The 22,135-nt window shown below is 37.0% G+C and overlaps 1 protein-coding gene across 1 annotated transcript in view; it reads right to left on the bottom strand.

Moving 5' to 3' along the window:
• Bank1 (B cell scaffold protein with ankyrin repeats 1) overlaps positions 1-22,135 on the bottom strand; it is a 281,067-nt gene that overhangs the window by 188,487 nt on the left and 70,445 nt on the right. Inside the window, exons 6-8 of the mRNA XM_017796375.2 lie at positions 21,607-21,712; positions 4,331-4,527; positions 2,858-2,872 (exon numbers count right to left, since the gene is read on the bottom strand). Coding sequence (XP_017651864.1) covers positions 2,858-2,872; positions 4,331-4,527; positions 21,607-21,712 — 318 coding nt within the window. The remainder of the gene's footprint in view (positions 1-2,857; positions 2,873-4,330; positions 4,528-21,606; positions 21,713-22,135) is intronic.

Raw genomic sequence — 22,135 nt, forward strand, 5'->3', positions numbered from 1 at the left:
GCAAAATTACACTCAGACTTTCATCAAGCTCCTTTACGTCTGTTTGTCACTAGCCGACTCCTTGTCCACCCTCTTGATGACCCTGTTCCCATCGGACTGAACTGCCCCGGTCTGGGCTGGTCCGTTGCACATATATACAATGAAACATGACCATATAATTCCATCGGTTACCTCTTCTAACTCCCCCATATCCCTTACAGCTCCCCTCCCACCTTCATATCTTTTTTTTGCTAACCCATTCAGTCCAATCAGTGCTGCCCATATGTGCATGGTGGGGAGAGGTATCCATTGGAGCCTGGGTAGCTGGATAGTACTAAAACCTGAAAGAAGTAGAGGTATTAGATAGCTGTGATGGTTAATTTTGATTGCCAGCTTGCTGGATTATGGAATGTCTGTGGCACTAGTGAGATACCCTTAGATATGTTTGCAAGGGCATTTTCAGAGAGAATTAATTGAGTGTATATATGTGTTGGAGGGGGGATACATGCTCTGGATATGGAAAGCACCATCCCATGAACTGGGATTCCAGATTGAACAAGAAAGGAAAAAGAAGAAAGCCAGAGGGGCACAGGAGTTCTCCCTTCTCTGCTTCCTAGAGCACTGAGAAGTGAGCACACAATTTTTGCATACACCCACCACCACGGAGCCACCCACTACCATGGTTCCGCATCAGGATGGACTGCATCCCTGCAAATCATGTGGCAAATAACAGCCTCCTCCCTTAAGCTGTTTCTTGTCAGAAATGTGGTCACAGTGATGATAGAAATATCTAATATAATAACTTTATAAAAACCTGAAAGCAATTCATAATGAAAATTCTTTGTTCATAAACTAAGTATAAATTAATTATAAAAGGAAAAAGAATCATCAAAACATAAAAATGTGATTCAAGAGTTCCTCCTTCTCCTCCGGTTTCTGTTCCTCTTCTTCATACCTAACACCAAGATATGGGCTTCACCAGACTGTGAATACCTACCTGATAATGACTTTTCTCTATATTATTCAAAAAAGTCTTCTTTTTCTATTCATTTTATTATGACCCAATACACTGAATATAATTCCTTGTGAGACTCTAAAATCAACAATGTTTCATTGGTGGTAGATTAAAAGTAGAAGAAATCAGTAAATCAGCCAAGTGCAAAAGGTATTTTAAATTGAAAGAAAGGGCATTTCTTCATTAAAATGTATGCTCCACTGGTGAACTATAAACTTCAAATTTGAATACTTTTTTCTAAATATGAAAAATAGTTTATGGAAATTTTGATGCTATTTGTGAATGTATTTCATTGATCAGAAAGTGATTATAACAGTTAAGCTATATAAATATTAAATAAAATAGGACATTTTAGCAACATAATGAGATTCCAGCTCTTTTGCTATTAGGCTTATACACACTCTTAGAAAAGACATAGCGCCATACCTAGAACAGACAGTATCAACATGTGGCTATCTTGCATAGCTTCACAAGGAGGACATGATTCCTAGATTTGTTTTATACAAAACTGATAGCTAGAAAAATAGCTTATATGACAGGTAAGTCAACAAGACACACTTTTCTCCAGTGTCACGAGCTAGTGCATACATTTAGTTCTTTACACATTCACAAGAGGGAATTTGATTGCTTTAAAAACTATTATAGCTAAAGTTTCTGTAGTTGCTAAAATGCATTTAGAGATCTGCTGTCCCCTAGCACAGCCACAGCCATGTTCTCAATAATAGCTAGATAATCATAGATTACTATCTGTCTAATCTATAATGGCAAGGTTTACTATAAATGACTTGCAAAGGGATAGCTTATAAATAGACCACATAAAAAAATCACTTAAAAATTTATAGAATAACAATCAAGCAAAACTCTGAAAAGTTAGAATCAAGCTTCTATCTAAGAATAGTCACCTAGAAACCACAGCAGCAATCAATGATGTCATTAGAGAAGCAGAGGCATAAATACACGGGGCATGTACCGTAAGTCTTAATCTTACAACCTTAGATGGTCTCTCACTTTGAAAGACAGGATTCATCTGGGAGAGTAACTCTGGCTACTGAAACTTCTAGGGAAGTTAACCTAAGTTCAACAGTCCCTGGAAATTAGAGGGTAGGGCTGTGTGGAGTTTGCGAGTAGAAAGTACCATTTGACTGTGTTACAGGAAAATATGCAGTGGACATGACTGACTTATCAGAGATGGATGCCACATTGTTCTGGTCAATGACCTCATAAAATGGACGGATACTAAACTGGCTGTACTCATCACACTAGAAAGAATCATGCAACCTCAGCAAGTATGATGGTCACTATCTACAATGCACACTTCTGTTTGGAAGGATTTAAACTGAAAATTAGTACTTTATTAATTTCATTACAAGACTACACGTTCTAAGTTTATTTTAAATATAGGCAAAAACATTCTATTGTAATTTCAGAGAGCGGTTGGTCTCCATGACCTCCTGGACAAGTATTTTGCCATTCCTTATAAAGAGAAAAGAGTTTCATTGATTGTCATTTTATTCTTTGGGAACAACAAATCATGATGATTTACATAAGTCCAATACTCAATGGACTTACTCTGATAATTAGTGTAAGTGCTAAAATAGCCAGAAACTGTAACATTTCAACATTCTATATGAACTATTTATTGATAACAAAATTGTATCTCTTGTGAGAATCCAAAAGTAAATTTTAACATGTTCACCAGCATAATTTCCACCCCACTGTACCTTCCAAGTTCCATCAGAAGCACAATTCACACAATTTCACAATTTCACAATTCAGCACAATTTCAAGAAAACGTGTACATTTTTGTTATGGCAATGACTTTTCTAAACTTGATTATGGAAACACAATGTGTGTATTATTTACTGAAATATTTTCCTTCTCAAATATTCCATTTGTAGCTTTCTCATGGAACTCTAGTCTGTCAAAGAGTGTTCTGAAATGTAGAGCTTCAACAGAAATAATAATAATGAACTGAGACTTAACGCGGAGAAAAGGAATCACACAAAACTGCATACAGACACACATCAAAAAGATCATCCACCACAACCAAGCTGGTTATATTCCAGAGATTCAGGGATGGTTCAATATAAGTAAGTCAACAAACATAACAAATCATATATATGGTCTCAAAAACAAAAATCCCAGGATCATCTCAATAGAAATAAAAAAGGCCTTTGACAAAATCTAACATGCAATCGTAATAAAAATCCTAGCAAACTTTTTTGGACTGCATGGAGCATACCTCAACATAGTTACGGCTATACATAACAAATCCACAGCCAATATCATTCTAAATGGAGAAAAACTTGAAGCATTACTATTAAAATAAAGAACCAGACAAGGATGTCTGCTATTCCCACCCCTTTTCCATATAAGTGCTTGAAACTCTTGCTGGAGCAATAAGACAAGAGAAGGAAATTAAAGGGGCACTAGTTGGAAAAGAAGAAGTCAAATTATTCTCATTTGCCAAATGATATAAAATATACAAAAACTTCCACCAGAAAACTTCTCAAAATGGTCAACACTTTCAGCAAGGTGGCAGGGTACAAAATCAATCTACAAACCCAGTAGCCTTTCTATATACAAACAACAAAAAATTAGAGAAAGAGTTCAGGGAAACACTTCCATTCCCAATAACCTCAAAGCAATATCTAAACCAAGGACATTAAAAACCTATTCAATGAAAACTTAAATCTTAGAAGAAACTCTGAAGAAGACACAAGGAGATGAAAGACCTCTTGTGTTCATGCATTGGTGGAGTCAATATGGTGAAAATGACCACCCTCCTAAAGGTAATTTACAGATTCAATGCAATCCCAATAAAAATCCCTGTGACATTTTTCACAAAAATAGAAAGGAAATTAAAGTCAAATGATATGAATTAGTTTTTCATTGGGCAAACATTTTGAATGATTGCCAAAGTGTCCCTTTAACCCAGAACTTACTTACGTGTTTGCATGTTCCTAATAAATAGCTTAACTGGATTTTTAATAAAGAAGCAAATGTAAATAGGTTTATTTCCATGTCACCATCTTTTCTCAAATACTGAATAGGCTCTAGATGCCAGAAGGACAGATGGGTTGCAAAAGTAGATGTTTAGGGATGGATATCAGAGCTAGTTTGTGGCAATATCAGTCCAAGCTTACAAATCTTACAAAATGTTTATTAAGATAAAGGGCAACTCAGAACCAACACATGCCATCATCAGACACTTTGTTAGCTGTATGACAGCATTAATTTTCAAAACAGCAATGTGTGTGCTCATATACACACATGTACAGTTACTTTATAAACAGCAGCTGTGGTGATAAAATGAGAGCAAAAAAGAAAACTTACTGTAAAGTCTTCAAAGATTTTCTTGAGTTCTTTGTGACCATGTCTTTCAGCAATATGTGCCAGATCTGAACCATACATGTTCTTCATCTGAGCTTCCCAGGTTGCTCCTGAACACTGAAGCAGATGTACAGCCAGATTCTTTAGGCCGAATTTTGCTGCACAGTGGAGAAGTGTTGGGAATTCTTTGACCTGAGTACCTAGTAGCACAGGAAATATCGATTTAATATGTTTGTATTATATCTGTACTCCCTAGAAAACTGAAATTCCATCTCTTCCTAAAAGCCATACTTGGAAAACACAACAGATTTCTAGTGTATGTAAGAAACCATGAGTGATTTTAGTAATGTAGACTCTCTTAAAATAAAAACTCTATTATTAAAATAAATATAAATAACAATTATCATTAACATTTATGCACAAATCTCACTTATGGAATAGACTTAAAATCATTGTAAGAACATTACCCTTCATATTACAACTGACATACTTATTCCTTCGTGTACGATATACAGTGGGTCAATATTTGTCAAATATTTTACAAAGTGAAATTTTTATGGGTGAAAGGTGATACCATTTAAGGTAGGTACCAACTTTCAATAAAAAAATATTTTTTAAAACATACAGTATATAAAATTTATCTTCAATGAATTGCATTAAAGACACAGAATTTTCTGTTATAGTTAAAACAGGTCAGAGTTAATCAGGAAAAATGTCTACAGGGTTGGAGAGATGGCTCAGTGGTTAAGAGCATTGGTTGCTCTTGTAGGATACCCAGGTTCAAATTCCAGCACCCACATGGTGGCTAACAACCATCCATAACTTCAGTTCCAGGGTATCTGCTGCCATCTTCTGTCCTCCATGGGTACCATATGAAACGGGTATACATACATACATGCAGGCCTAACACTCATGCACATAAAATAAAAATAATTAAATCTAGAAAATTAAGAAAAATTTCTACATGGAACCAAATTCTTACATGCCTTCATCATCTCATTCTTTGTAGTAGACAATATTCTAAAAGTACCTTCTAGTCAACCCCCTGAACAGTGTTCCTGTATGTTTCTATTCTGGTGAGATTTCAACTTTGTTAATGAGGGTTTAGTATTTTTTATTAAATAAATATTTATTCAATATAGGAATGCACACACTTTTTAACTTCACCAAAAGGTCTTGTCAGTGTGTATTCCTTAAGTTGATATAATACCAAAACAATAATAAACTTCCTTGGGAATCTGTTGCTACCAGCACAAGGAAGAGTAAGCAGTGACTAGTGGTTGGGGGTCTTCTTAAGCCTGCTAAGGGATGTTTCCTGAATCCTAGGCATGCATCCATTGTCAAAGAATAAAAGCTGACCAGGTGATATGCCCATGAACCAAAGGTATCACAAGCTTCTCACTAATTATCATGTTTACAATTCAATTATACATCACAGGGTCATTAAATGTTTTTGCTAATGTTGCTGGTGTCTCTGTTGACTTTGCGTTTTTCTACAGATGCATAATTTACATTTAAAACTCCATGAACATGTTTGATAAAGCTTGGCAATTCTGCACATGCTACGTACTGTTACCCAGTGTGAGGTAAAAGCATTTATCATCACAGAAAGTGTCCTCATGATCGCCTGCAGTCAACCCCCAATATTAGTCAGTTATGTCTAATTTTTATTAAATGGTTATGTTTTATTTCTCCCTTTTTCCATGCCAGTGGAATTATAGAGTATGCATTATTATGCTCCATTGTGTTCTGCTCTCCATTTCTGATGAGAAACACAGTGTCCTTAATCATTTTCCTGGCTAGAATGTATTTTCTCCAATATTTCTCAGTTCCTTATCCCCACTACGTCTCTGATTTTCTCATTTATGATTGGATTTAGAGTTTCTATGCTTAAATGGTTTCTTTGCATTCTTTGTGTCTGGGATTTTCAAAGTTTATTGAATCTGTAGGTTGCTGCCCTTCATCAATTTAGGATCATTTTTACTTCAAATACTTTTTCTGCCTCATTCTTTCTCACCCTCATCAGGAAACTGAATTCCATAAATGCTAGATTAATTAAAAATGTAACGTAAAGCTTGCAGCAGAGTTAAGGCAAACTATTGAGCAGTGTGGTCTTCCTGTGACTTTACTAATATTCTCAGGTTGTTTCTGTTCTTTCAGTTCAAATAATTTCTTTTGATCCTCTTCAAGTTTGCTGAGCGCTTACCCTTCTGTGTTGTTTTTGTTACAAATTCATCTAATTTTAAACAGTGTTCTGGTATTACGCAGATCTCTGATTTGTTCTTTATTACAACTTCCATTTCATTGATGAAATTTCTCCTTTTACACATTTGCTAACATAATGTATTGGATAACATTTACAATATATTCTGTAGAATGTCCATTGTGCTTATTTTAATGCCCTTCAGTGATCGTTTCGGCACATGGAACATTTCCCATGTGCTCTGTGGACTGTGCCTCTCTTTGACTGACTGCATCCCCCTCTCTTCCTTGTTGAATGTCTTGTAATATCGTTGCATGCTTTACACTGTAATATAGGATGAAAGTAAATGCTATTTACTCCCATAATGAGCACACAGTTTTAAGAAAACCAAGACAGCTATAGTGGTGTCCATGCCAAATTAATCTGTAGAATGAGTTGATGTGCTTATCTTTGTGGCTTTGTTGAGGTTCAGCTGACCACTGACTTCAGATACCTGGAGGATGGGATTTTAGCTGCTTCTTCGGCACAGAGCCTTGGTAAGTCTCATGAGATTTTTTTTTTGCTGCTGGTCGAGACAGCTGCCAGCTTGTCTTTGAGTTGGCTCTTTCTAGTCTTGCCTTCAAATTCCTTCCCATCCAAATCTCAGGTTGTTTTTTCAGGACCTCTGCAGTACACTCAGTTAACGTGCAGTCCTTAAACGTGAGATGGCTTAGAAGTGTTTCCAGTTTCGGTGCAGATATGCTTTTAGATTCTAGCTGTTGCTGTTTTCCCACGTTGCAGAAGAAGTGGGGAGCTCTGTTTCAGCAGCTCTGTACCACTCCTAGTCTTCCGTGCCCTCCACCGACACCTCAGTCTTTTTAACAGTCTTTGCCAGTGGTCCTGACATTGGTCCACCCATTCTCTGCCCATGGCAGCTGAGAGAAGGAGCTGGTAAGCAGTGCAGTACTGCTGTGTACCAGAGTTCCTTTCAATTCCTGAACATCGCATAGTCAATTGAATGTAATTGATTAACAGTTGGCAGCTGTTAACCTGGCTTCTCTTCAACCTTGTAAGTGCTGAGTTCTTGTTCCATCAGGAACGGCTATAATTATGAATATTATTTTTCTCTTTCTTTGAAGGACTTGTCACATTCTGAAATTCAGTTTATTCATGTTTCTTTTTGCATTACTTTTCTGCTTGGTTAAAAAGGTAAACTAAGATACTGTATACTTGTTATTTAAGCATTGGAGAAAGATATAGGAAGATGAGTCAAGGTCATCCTTAGCTACACATGGGGTTGGAGGCCAGCTTAAACTACATGAGGCTCTGTCTCAAAGAAGAGAAAACAAACTAACAGCTACAAAAAAAAAAAAAATGGGATTTTTGAAGCTGCTTTTGTTTGAATAGGGATAACAGTATCTTGTAATGTTCTAAGTTCTAATCAGAAGAGGTTCAATTAGCACTTCTTATTTAGCTATTTTTCTTAAACTAATGAACAGTTTACAACCCCGTTAGATAAAAATTATAGATTTTTAAAAGGCACAAGAACCTACAAATGCTCCCCTTTGCAGGAATTTTCATTAAATTTTTGTTTTGTTTTGTTGTTTGAAACAAGGTCTCATGTAATCTAGACTGGCTTTAAACTAGCTACGTGACAAAGGATGACCTTGAACTCTGTATCTGTACTGCTGTGACAAATGTCCTCCAAAGGCTCAAGTATTTTAACACTTGTTCCCCATTTGTTGGCGCTGCTCTGGGAGATCATGAAACCCTTTCGGAGGTGCTGGAGGAGGTCTGCTACTGGGGCAAGCTCTGAGACTGTGCAGCCTTGGCCGCATTTCCAGTTCATGCTCTCTGCTTCTTGGTGTGGATTGAGATGCAGTCTCTACATCCTGCTCCTGCAACTCTGCCTGCCACTGGCCTCCATGCCTCTCCACCATAATGTGCTCTTATCCCTCTGGAACCATAAGCCAGAATGAACTCTTTCTTCCATAACTGGCTTTTGGTCATGGTGTTTGATCACATTTACAGAAAGTAATGGATACAGCATATTCCTACTCCCTGCTGTGTAGCGCTGAGATCACAGATGTGCCTTACCATGCCCAACAAATTTTCATTTAACTAATCAAGATTCTGTGAAAGAAAAGTTCCCAAAAAGAACTTCTGCACCTTGGACAGAACTTCCTGCAAGGCTCACCACCGGATTATAACTCCGGAGAGTGTGGTGAATTTGGAATTTTGCAGGTCCAGAGCCTAATTACCATTTATCTCTGGCCATCTTTAGCCCTCTAAACAGCCACTCCTTGTCCACCTCTGTTTCCAATCTAACATCCTGTGACTAACAGATCAAAACCCTTTTAGAATGTACTATCCTAGCAGACCACCTGGTCTCACCAATCAAAAGGCTAAGAATGTCATCAGATAGCATCTGAGACTGATAGTAAAAACAAACCTTGCTTTGCTATGACTGCCTGCTGAATGTATCCTCCAATGTTTCTGAAGAGTGTCTTGGTTTAGGACTTGTCTTTGTTCTGTTACTATAAAAATATAAGGTAACTGTTACCACGCTGGAACATGGAATTTGGGGTAAACTGAATCTGTGTTCCCAGGCCATGGTCACTCATATTTGGCTCCAGAATAAACTGTCTCTTGTACCGTTTGAGGTGAGAGTTATGCTTTTGCATCGACAATCCCCTCTATTTGTTTTTTATTATCAAGGTGTGAATTTAGAAAATTCAACCATTCACAGTAACAGGCAGTGAACTTGCCAGTTATTTTCCTGTCAACTAGATAAATATTCAATTTTTAGTTTTTATCAGACAATGTTTGCCAAATGGTAATTTCAGGATAACAGACAAAAGTATCTGAGGGAAATTTTGCAAGGAAAGTCCAAGACACTACTTTTATAACTACAAGTAGAGAGATGAGTTGGCAGACGGCAAGGAAACTGAGTCACATACATGTCTGTGCACAACATGTGAAACTGTCTAGGATAATCCCTGAAAAAGATGGCTAATCATTAGATTGGAATAAGCAAACTAAAGCTTTTAAAAGCTTAACCTAGCTGAGTAGAATGACAAAATGGGAACATATCCAAGTTTAAAATATAAGAATTAACTTAAAATTTAACAGCAAGAGAAGTATGGGAACTGACAGGGCAGGGCATATAATCCATTCGTTCTCATAAATTACCACCTTGGGTACTAAGTGTTCATTCACTCAGAGTGGGAGGCCAGGTGGCCACTTGCACAAAACAAAGAAGCTCACAAAGAAGAGATTAAAAATCAGGTGATGTGTGTTTTAATCCCAGCTCTGTCACTAAATCTTTGCCTCTTCTAAAGTTCCTTCACTCTCCTGAATCTCAGCTTGTTTATTTCTAAAGTAGAGTGTTGGGTGAGGATTACAGTAACCCTGACATTCTTCTGGTTTTTGTCACTGACTCCCAGGAAGAAGGTTGTCCTGGGTATTAATCAAATGCCAAGTCAATGAGTAGGGGAGAGGGATGAAGAGATGGTTCATTGGGAAACTGTCTGCATTACAAGCATGAGGACTGGGGGTTAGAACCCTGGCATCCCAGCACATTTAAATGTAAACTGAGTGTGCAACTGGCTGTGCCTGCAGTCCCAACACTGGTGCGCCACAGAGAGCTGACTCACCTGGCTTGCCAGCCAGCCAGACTAGCTGTAAACTCTATCAACCTCTGGCATTCTCTATGTCTCTCTCTCTCTCTGTGTCTCTCTCTGTCTCTCTGTCTCTTTCTCTCTCTCTCTCTCTCTCTCTCTCTCTCTCTCACACACACACACACACACACACACACACACAAAGTAAGGTAGCTATTTGCAAAGGCTGAGGAAACATAATCATTTTAATTTCTTTCATAATACTTGGAAGCTGATAAAATGTTATGGCTCAGTGTAATCATTAAAATTTCTTTGAACCACCAAATCAATACTTATGGTGTTTGCTTGCAGACATGTGTAAAATTACGAACATGTAAATCACTCCAGGCACTCCAGACACTAGGATAAACAGGGCCAGATCCTATTTTAGCTCACTTACTGTCCTTTTAACAGATCATTTCATGTTATTTAAAAAATATATTTTTGGATTTGTTTTGTGTGTGTGACTTAGCTGCTTAATATGATCCTCTAGTATAGGATATAAGCCCTGTCTAGTGTTCCTAAGCATAAGAACTCTGTAATGTATCTTATAGATAAGTGTGTTTGATAAACCATTGATACATGCATAATACTGGCTGCTATTGATGTGTTCAACATAAGTGAAGTTTACATATTAAAAAGGTGTCTTTAAATAAAATGAAACACACACACACACACACACACACACACACACACACATATATATATATATATCAATTGACTGATGAACACATGAAAAAAGTCAGAGGAACTTGATAACTTGATGTATCTCCCAAAGCAGCAATGGTTAGTTATTCACTTATTCAGTGGCTTTGTAGAACTTTATTGTGAGTGATGAGAACTGCCTGTCTTGTACAGCATTCTGGAGCCTCTTCTGTTTTAGAAAGTTCAAACCTGGTCTTCCTTCCTTCCATTACAGAATAGTCTGCCATTTCCAAAACTATGGGGAAATAGTCTTCTCTCTTCTTTACTCATAGAGTAAGGATAGCTCAGAAAATTGCTACAGCTACTCAAGGCGGAGGCAGGAGAGGTCTGGACCTGAAGGCAGAAGCTTTGAGTATGCCAGGCCTCCACTTCTAGGACTACTGCTTAGCTGTATGTGCTCTGGGTCTTCTCAGAGAAAACATAGACTAAGGTGGCTAGAACCCAGTTCCACAACCACCCTGCAAGTAGAAAGCACAGACTCAGGGCCTTGGTTCTCCCCTTATTCCATTTGTCACACAGCTGGGAAACTCTAGGAAGAAGGTGAATGCATACTTGGTCGTTTTCAGATACTACTAATTCATTTGCGGGAATACACATCGCTTAAGTTTTGATGAAAGTTCTATATTTTGTTGCAGCTGTATATTTAACATTTAGAAGTTTTATGAAACTGTCAAAAGAATTCTGAAAATTGATGCTTCGGCATGTCTAGCACCTGAAGAAAGATGTTAAGCAGCTTCAGAAATGACTGCAGCAAAGAACTTCAAATCCAGAAGGACTTAATAATGTACTGAGTCCACCCCTAAATTAGTTGCACATCAAGAGGAGAAAGAAAGGGAAAAGAAAGGCATAGAGAGAAAACGTGATGGCCGACAGAGCTGGCTACTTACAGATCTGAGCAGTCAGTACCAGGATGAGGAAGAGCTGCACAGCAGAACATGGCCCACCCCAATGGTGCAATTGCCCAGTTAGATTGGATTTCTGACTCCAGAGAAGTCTGAGAAGACTTGAAGATTCCAGTTTAGGGCAATGAGGCAGGAATGTCCATGGAGAAGAAAGATAATGTGGATCAACCACAGCAGAGCATGAGGCCACAGAGAACAGCATGAGTGCTCACAGCTACTCTAGAAAGCCTGATCAGCAGTTTTCAAATTGACCCATATCAGATGAAATCCCTCTGAATTTGATTGTGTTTGTTTATTAATCACTTTGCACCCTCAAATTCAGGCGGGCAGCAAATGCTGGTTTGCTTCATGTTTGACTGATCATCTAATCTGTAGTTAAACTCAGGTAAAAACAAACTCCCCAACTTCTTTAAAATACATGGATATGTAAATATATGAAATGATTTTTATAATAAAAGTGAACAAAGCCTTGAAGAAAATCTGTGCAGTCTTTGCCTTATTAAAGGTACTGGGAAGAAATTAATATGACTTTCAGGAGTGTTACCATGTATAATAGATATAAAATGAAAATGAAATATGAGAATGATTAGGAAAACATTTAAGGCTGGCCTGTCCTGACAAATTCAAACTTGGAATATTTATCTTTCATATATTTTTATTCATGTATTAATATCTATCAAATGTGTAGTCATATATTTGGGTTGGGGAGGTGGCTTAGTAGGTATAGTACTTGAAAACAAAACAAGGATCTGAGTTCAAATCCCCAACTCCCATATACAGCCAGGCACAGCAGTACATGTCTAATCCTAGTGCTGCTATGGTGTGATGGGAGAAGGAAGAGGGTGGAAAGGTAAAAAAAAATAACATACTTTATAATACCATTTTCTGATTATAAAATATCCCCTCAACAGACCTATACCTCAAATTCTCCTGTGAGAAAATATTGTAGAATGAATTGTCTCCAAGTTTCTCCTAAAACATAGTATCAAAGCATAATGTCAAAGGACTAGAGAGATGGCTCAGCAGTAAAGAGTACCCACTGCTCTAACAGAGACTCGATTTTAGTTCCCAGCACCCAAGTCAGGTGGCTCACAACTGCTGTAACTCTAGCTCCAGCATCCTCTTCTGGCTCTCCAAGGGCACTGGCAAACACATGATATATACTCACACAAGCATACACATTCATATACATTAATCTTTAAATTCATGTGCATTGGGGTTGGAGAGATGGCTCAGTGGTTAAGAACACTGGTTGTTCTTGCAGAAGACCTGGGTTCGAATTCCAGCACCCACATGGCACCTAACAACTGTCTGTAACTCTAGTTCCAGGGAATCTGACGGCCTCTTCTGTCCTCCGTGGGCATTGCATGACACGGGTGCACTTACCTACATGCAGGTAATACATGCATGCACATAAAATAAAAATAATAAATAAAATATTTTTTAAAATTCATGTGCATCAATTTTTAAATTATGTTTAAATGTCTATCGAACATATAGTGGGAATATAAAGAATTGCATGCTGGTTAACTTCATTCCCACAAAAATTGATGGGCAGGCAGATTGACTGAGGCAATTCAGGATATTAGCGGGTGAAAAGAAGGCACTGTCTGAAGAGAAAAGAGAACTATACAACATTACAAATAATTGTCCCTTCAGGCCTTTCCAGTGTAGCGAATCTGTTTCATTTGGCATATATCCTTCTGCCATTTGATCATCTCTAAAGTCTGGATCAGACAAATAAGACAAAGTTGTAATGCCTATATATTAGAAAACACGTGACTAGAAACCTATAGAATAAGTTATGACCAGGTTCATGTCCAGCACAAGGGAGGGAAAGTGATTAAGGGGGAACTGCAATGGACTAGGCAGAGAGATTCCAAGGTGCATGGGAGCAACGAGCTCAACAGGCTCAGCAGGTGCGTCCAGGGAAGAGCAAAACAGCTGCAAAGCTAGAGCATTTGACTTGCTTTCTCCAACCATCTTTGTACCACTTCTGTGAGGCTGAGAATCAGTTCGTTATCTATAAAATCCATACAAAAATGACTATTGAAACATATAATGTGTTATGTTAGGTTGAAGTGTTCCTGACAGGTACATTTGCCCTCAAAGTTGCCCTCTGATCGCATAGTTTTCTATGAAATGTATAATACAATTTGTTTCATTCCCTTGTCAATTCTGCAACTTCCACTTACTCCACTCTGAAATTACTGTCAGTAAACTTGAATTTTAAATTTTATTTAAAAAGCAAAAGAATAAACAAAAACAATAAAAATAAAGTCAATGTGTAAGCCATGAAGAGAAAGGAAAGTCTCGGAGAAGTTGTGAACAGAATGGGAGTTTACCACAGACATCTCTGGAAGGGGTGTCTCAGGGTGGATCAATGCCACTTTGCAGAAACATTATCTGCCCCCAGCTTTGAAGACACCTCTCTCCATCAATGGCAATGCTTCTCAGTCTTTTTCGCTGACCATCTAGATCCTAATATCACAGTGCTGAGAATGAGACCTTTCCTGTGATTTGTGCTCTCTTCAGAATGCTCTCATCCAGGCTGGATATGACCTCATCCAGGCTGGATATGACCTCCTGCCTGGGAATTTTTACTCCTGGTTAATATTATCACTTAATTACCAGTAATCTTTCATGTCCAAATTATAACTCTTCTCACAGTCAAAATGGTACCATCACACTGAGAAAAGTATTTTCACAGTGCCTATATTTCATTTAATAACATTAACTTTATTATTTATATAAACATTTGTTGGGGCACTTAAGCCAATCTTCACTGTACCTCCTATTTCCTCTACTAGCAATCTATCAGTAAGTCCTACCACTTTAGCTTTTAAATATCTATTGAATTCAAGCAAGTGTGTTAGAGAAATAATATTGTTTATTTTTCAGGAAATAATATACATTTAGCATGCAATTTTAATTCTATTATAGTCTTTTTCATTATATCTATGGGGAAAATATTTTGAAGTATGAAAACCATATCAGAAAAGGGAAACTCTCATGCTTCATGCCCTGTCTCATTATCACAGTCATCACCCAGGTGGTAAGAACCATCATACCTCTCTGATGCCTCCTATCCAGTGTCCCTGCTTCTGTCTTCACATGCCTGAATTCTGTCTTGCACATAAAAACAAGAATAATACTTTGTGTGTATGTGTGTGCATGTTGGTACATGTGTAGGTTAGAAGTTAAACTTAGGTGTCATTCCTCCTGAGGTCCTTCCTTTTTTCATTCTTTTTTTTAAGATAAGATTTCTCATTGGCCTAGGATGAGGCTGACTGGCCAAAGGGTCCTTGAGGTCCCCTCATCTTCTCAATGGTGCTATGATTACAAACATGTGCCGGGACATGCAGCTTTTTTGTTTAAATGTGAGTTCTGGAGATTGAATATGAGACCTCATGTTTGTTCTGTGAGCGCTTTTTAAACTGAGATATTTCCTCTCACCAGTAATATATTTTTGAAAATATAATTAGAAGGTAATGAGTCGTGTTTAAAGTATTTCCTCACTTCCTATATGACCTATTGACTATCCTCTGATTTATTCTTCTCATAACAACAGGATTTTAAACGAAGCTTGATTTTGCATTGGATAGTCATCTCTGCTACTTTCAGTGAAATAAAAGCTCTATGAAGACAAACCTTCCTGCATTGTCCATCTAGGTACCTTCCTGCATCTAGGTACTTTGGAGTACCTAGAAAAGCACTTGACACATAATTTCTCATCATTATACAAATGAACAAGTAACACTGCTCAATAAAGCCTTTTAGACAGAGATTCTATGACCTTAATCCCTCATGAATCTTCCTTGCCCTTTACTTAAAATAATGTATGAATGTTATGTGTGTTGTTTTGCAAGCATTGCTTATCTCATTGCAAGAAATGAGAGAAATTGACAACATCTGTTTATGGCTGTGTGTGTGTGTGTGTGTGTGTGTGTGTGTGTGTGTGTGTGTGATGGTCTAAGTCTAGAGATCAGAAAGAAAATTCTCTGATAAGATAAGGGTTTGATTTTTACTTCCCCATTTTATGCTGGATAGAGTTTCAATAAAATGTGCATTGTTTTGGACAGAGTTTCAATAAAACGGTCCATTGTTTGGAGCACAAGAGTTCTGAGAGAAATCTGAAGGAACAGGTTCTCAGCAGTTCAGTCTACCTTTTGGCTGTAAAATGGATGTGAAGAATCAGGCTATTTTTCGTTTTGTTTTGTTTTATATTTTAGCTGTTATTTTTATTCTATGTGTATGAGTGCATTGCCTACATATGTGTAAGTGCTCCCGTGTCATGCAATATCCATGGATATCAAAAGAGGACATCAAATCCCCCCAGAACTGGAGTTACAGATGGTTGTTAGCCACCATGGGGGTGCTGGGAATTGAACTTGGGTCTTCTTCAAGAGCAGCCAGTGCTCTTAGCCACTGAGCCATGTCTCAAATCCCCAAGTCAGGCATTTTTTTGTTGTTGTTAAGGCATAGCCATAATATGGTGTAGTAACCACCACAGTGTGCTACTAGTGGGCTTAAGGCCAGAGATTATTCCTGGATTGGGGACTGGTTCAGGTTACGGTATCAAGCCTGACAATGTTGACCTGTACCCTTCCCTCCTTCTATCTCTCATTCTCATCATTTCTCCCTTTATTTTTATAGTTTCATTCTCTAACTATAATCAAATATATATATATATATATAAATTTAAATTTCCTATCTAGAGAAATGGGGAATCTTTGAAGAGTCATTATAAAAGTGAGTTATAGAGCTATGAACCTAAGGAAATCTCTCCCTCAATCACTGAAATCTAAAGCCTTTTAGAAGGGCTCAAATGTCTGCCTTGTTTTATTATTTGATCCATATTGATCAAACAGTTCATGAACTAAATTTGACAAAAATGCTGGTAGGTGCTATTAAAATTCATTATTATGTATTATGTTTATATATAACTAGAAATAAGTAGAAAATATGTAACTTTACAGTCAGTTTACATGTAAATGCTTCAATTTATTCAATCATTGCAGGTTTTGATACCGTTATATGTAATACTGTGCCTTACTAATATATTCACTAATATGTTTATTACCAATTTGAAGTGAGTTCGTGTAACTACATTTTTCCTACTACTTCTCATCTCAAAACAAAAAGTAACCTTGCCTTACAATAGTCATATCTGGAGTAATATTTGTATATATTATATATGGATATATTTATACAGTATTTGGGTGTATATTTGGTATTTTAAAACAGGGTCTCTCTATAGCCTCAGCTGACCTGGCTTCACTATGTTGACCAACAGACTGACCTTGATTTCACAGAGATCCCTCCTCTGCCTTGCAAGTGCTGGGATTAAAGGTGTGTGCCACCAAGCCCAGTTTCAGTAAGGTATCTTTTAAAAAGAATTATTAAATAAAATATCCTTAACGTTGGTGACATATTTTCCTAATATCCAGAGAACAAGATTAGTAATAATAAAATTTGAGACAGGGTCTTACTATGCAGACCAGGCTGGCCTCAAACTCACAGAGATCCACATGCCTCTGCCCCCCTAGTGCTGGGATTAAAGGCTTATACCATCATTTCTTGTTTAGGAGTAGTAATTTCTTATTTTCTAAAGTTCTTCATTGTCTACAAAATTATATGATACTTTTTCCCCTCTAATAAGTATAAAGAAAGAGAATAGCTACAAATTACTTTAAAATATAAGTTTAAATAAGGTTTGATGTTAACAAAACCACAAGATAAATAGGTATAAACTTGTGAAAGTAATTATATCTTTTGAGAAATTAATAATATAAATCGATTTGCCAAGATTTTCACTATAGCTTTGCTTTCTTTTTCAGAAAATATTTTTATTTATTATTTTTATTTTATGTGTATGAGTGTATTGTCTGCATGTGTATAAGTGCACCTGTGATCTGCAATGCCTACAGAGGTCAGAGGAAGGTGTCAGATCCCCTGGAACTGCAGCTACAGATGGTTGTTAACCACCATGTGGGTGCTGCAAATCAAACCTGGGTCCTCTGCAAGAGCAGTCAGTTCTCTTAACCACTGAGCCATTCCCCCAGCCCCAGCATTATTTTCAATGGTAAAAAAAAAAAAAATTGGAGACAATATTAACATCTATTTCTAAGTCAGAATCATCTTGTGTTTAATCAGATAATGTCATGCTTTAGATCATTTAAATGACATTAACTGACCTATATGTAAAGATAATAATTGAGCAAAAATAGGTTGAAGAACTCAATAGAGTCATATGAAATATATGGTTATACTAGCTGTGGAAACTAAGATGTTGTAAATGGATGAGACACTAAAGGTAATTATTGTGAGGAAATTCCCTTGAAGTGAAAGCTAATTTACTTTTTTTTTTTTTGGTCTTTTTGAAACAGGGTCTCCCTGTCTGGCTGGATTCACTGTGGAGACTGGCCTGGATGGAGCTATGGAGCTGGCCTGGATTTGCTATGGAGACCAGGCTGGCCTCAAACTCCCAGAGATCTGCCTGCCTCTGCCTCCCAAGTGCTGGGATTAAAGGCTTGCGCCACCACACCTGTACTTTATTTTGCTTTTTAAGTTAGCAGAATCATGACAGAAATAGAAATTAAACTGAATTTGTGATTTATTAGTACAAAAATATTTTATTCCCTCCAAAATGATATCTAGCAAATATGAAAAATGTTAATATTAACAAAATTCAATGGGGGGTTAAGTTACATTTTTATTTCCTACATGTTTAAATGATTTGACGATATAAACAGTCAACCCAATGGATATTTTAGTTCCCTTCCACTCTATTAACAAATGGCCTATTTTCTATGAATCCAGAGATATTACAAATACAAGATAAAACCTTGGAACTACAGTGAACCATGCGCATGTGTTAAATACTCAGTTACATTGTCTGCATTTATTATTAGTTAGAAAGTCATGTTCTGAGTGATACTTTCTCATGCTGTTGTTGTCATACACTGTCCTCTTTCAGATAAAATCATCACTCCTTACTGTACGGGGACCTAGGCTTTGACATGAGGTTCTGGCGATTACCCCGGGCATAACTGAGCCAGCTCCCCTTTCTAGGTAGAGATATTCGTCTAGCAAAATAATATAAGTTCCCTTTTCCTAAACTAACTGCACTTTGAAAGTCAGCTACACCAGATTTTTGTTCCTATCTAGAATAGGAATGTTCTGCATTACCCAGGCTTTGGAAGGACTCTGAAGAGAATCTAAGGAAACCAAGGAGCTGTTACACTAAATTTATGACACTGGTTTGAAACTCAAAACAGACAAGGGCACTGAGGAGTCAGAGCAATAGCTTGTTTAAGAACTGTTGCTCTAAGTCCTTCATTTGCAACTCAAGGCCTGAGGGCTAACAGCATTAGCTGTACCTGGTGATTGTTTAAAGATATTTAAGATAGTCTTTGGGCTTTCTGCAGCAGAGCTTCTGGCTTAACCAATCTAAGATTCTTCATCTATGAAACTATGGGAGCAAGTCTACATCATACTTCTGCACTAATCAAATTTCCTGTAACTAAATACCTGATCTGATCAGCTTAGAAGAAAGAAGGGTTTGTTTTGGTCATAGTTTTAGAGAGAAGGGCAGGAAGGTTGGGCACCCACACTCCAATCTGATGAATCACATGACTTAGACCTACTTGCCTCTCAGCTGCCTCTCAACATTGGCAAGTTGGAATTAAACTAACCTCCCATCTTTGACTAACATTCCAGATCAAAAACTAGAACATGTTTGAACTCCAAAATTATCATTCTTTTAAATTCATCTGGAATTCTTTTAAAGAAAAGATTTCTAAGCCATCTCATGTTATCTAATGTTGCAATTCTAATTTCATAAACCTAAAGAAATATACTTCTGAGAGTTTGTAAAGGTTATGTCATAATTCCATCTTCACCCATTTGCATGCAAGTATACTGTTCTAGAATTCCTCTTTCCTTTCCCCTCCTCATTGGGGCCCCACCCATCATTAACACCTGGACTCTAACCACTGAAGGGCATGCTGAAAAATAATGTATGTTTTCCTAAAATCCCATTGTCCAAAGAGTTTATCAAATTGTTTCAATTACTGCCTATGTATTATCTTTTTTCCTCAATAAAATTAAATGAAAAATCATGCCATGTTTCTTTCCTTCTATAATATGATTATCTAATTGTGTAAGTGAATTATATAGTCTAAAATTTTTTCACTAATCTCACAGGATTATTAATTAGAATGAGCCTCCCCCTGGTTCTCCTCCATAGATGCTCACAGTTGTTCTGCTTCTTACATACTTAGTAACCTCATAGTCAGCTAGGGTTTGGGTTCTTCTTACTACATCTCTGAAACCTGAATGGCTCAAGATAAAGCTGCTTAAAAATAGCACAGAAGGGGGCTGGAGAAGGCTCAGAGGTTAAGAGCACTGGCTCCTCTTGCAGAGGACCCAGGTTTGATTCCCAGCACTTACATGGTGGCTAACAACTGTCCATAACTCCAGTTCCAGGGGATCTGATGCTCACTTCTGACCTCCACAGGCATTGCATGACACGGGTGTACTTACACACATACAAGCAAAACACACATACAAAATAAATAAATAAATAAATAAATAAATAAATAAATAAATCAATTAATTAATTTAATAAAAATTTGGGGACTAGAGAGATGGTTCGGTGGTTAACAGTACTAGCTTCTCTTGCAGAGGACCCTGGTTCAATTTCCAGCATCTACATGGTGGCTAAAAACCATCCATAACTCCAGTTCCAGGGGATATGACACCCTCTTCTGGCCTCCATGGACATTGCATAACGCAGGTGCATTTACACATATGCAGACATACGCTTATACACATTAAATAAAAATTTAAAAATAGCACATAGGATTTGAGGATTTAGCTCAGTGGTAGAGCACTTGCCTAGCAAGTGCAAGGCCCTGGGTTCAGTCCTCAGCTCAAAAAAAAAAAAAAAACCCAAAAAACACGAGTACAGAAACCCTCCAGAAAATTCCTTGACCTCTAAGCATTCATATGCCCAAACCAGGCTTCTCATATTTTTGGCTCATGGCTTGTCTTAGTCACCATTACATCCTAGTGTTTCATATATGGTTGGTATAGAAATTAATTATGAACATTATTTCAGCAAACTATGCAAGAACAAAAATATTTGTAAAATAGACAAATGAGCTTGTAATAACATTTGGATATGCAATTTTAATCAGCAGCTCCCATATGCTCTTAGTGGAATTCATATATTTTGCATCATTCAAATAATATATACTCACTCTAGAAAACCTGTATTAGGGGCCAGTGAGATAGCTTAGCAGGTAAAGGCACTTGTCATAAATCCTCATGATCTGAGGTGGTTATAAACAATGATATGATAAAAATACCCATCATAAGTGTCTTTATCCAAGTATTGCCTTAGAATAAAAATCAGAAAGCAAGATAATTAATTTTAAAAATTGCACACAGTTTTAGAGCCTGTTATTGGAAGAATTGCTCAATAGATCCTCAAAAGTTTATAGTATTAGGGCCAGAGTGGTGGCTCAGAGGATAAAATACTTGCTGGTCAAGACTTGCAACCTGAATGTAATCCCCAGAACCCATGAAATTGGAAAAAGAGAATCGACTGCTGAAAGTTGTCCCTAACTTCCGCATGTGCATCATGGCACATTATGCCCACGCTCAAATATGAATCATACATACACACATTTAGAACTTTCTAAGACTATAATATGTTTTTAAGAGCTAAGCATTAGCTTTATTCTGGGCTATAACATTTATTAAAGAGTCACATAAATTAGACTATGCTATAACGCACAACTGATACTGTTGGAAAATACTCACGTTCTTTTTGAGGACAAATTTCAATCTGGGGAACTTTGAATTCATAATATGGTATCTCATGTTTGAATACAGATGTAAGAACATCATCAAGTTCTTCAATGTTATTCTGTTTGCAAATGAAAAGGAAATTTTAAATTAGCTTATTTATTTAATACCTATCAAAACAGTAAGAATTACTATCAAGAGTAAATACTGGGCAATAGTCATACTTGTAAGTTTTTGAAAAAATTAATAAAAAACACTAAGGATTTATTTAAAAACAAATTTCTAAGATAAAGGAAATATTGATGTAAGAAAACAAAAATTATTGCTCTTGGAGATGTAACTTTATATAGTTAAAATTTTTGAAGAGGAGAAATAATAGTACCAGATTTTTCCATTAAGAAATTTTAGTTTCCAATAAAAATTTTCCAAATCGAAAAATAAAAACATATGAAATAAGGTCATAAACCTGATTCTTGAACTTAAGTGTCAGAAATGAGATAGTGTGGTTATAGCATATTCTTCTTCATCTACATGAGAGAAAACA

The sequence above is a fragment of the Nannospalax galili genome, unplaced genomic scaffold, assembly GCF_000622305.1.
Source record: "Nannospalax galili isolate Female #2095 unplaced genomic scaffold, S.galili_v1.0 scaffold189, whole genome shotgun sequence".
Classification (NCBI taxonomy): Eukaryota; Metazoa; Chordata; class Mammalia; order Rodentia; family Spalacidae; genus Nannospalax; species Nannospalax galili.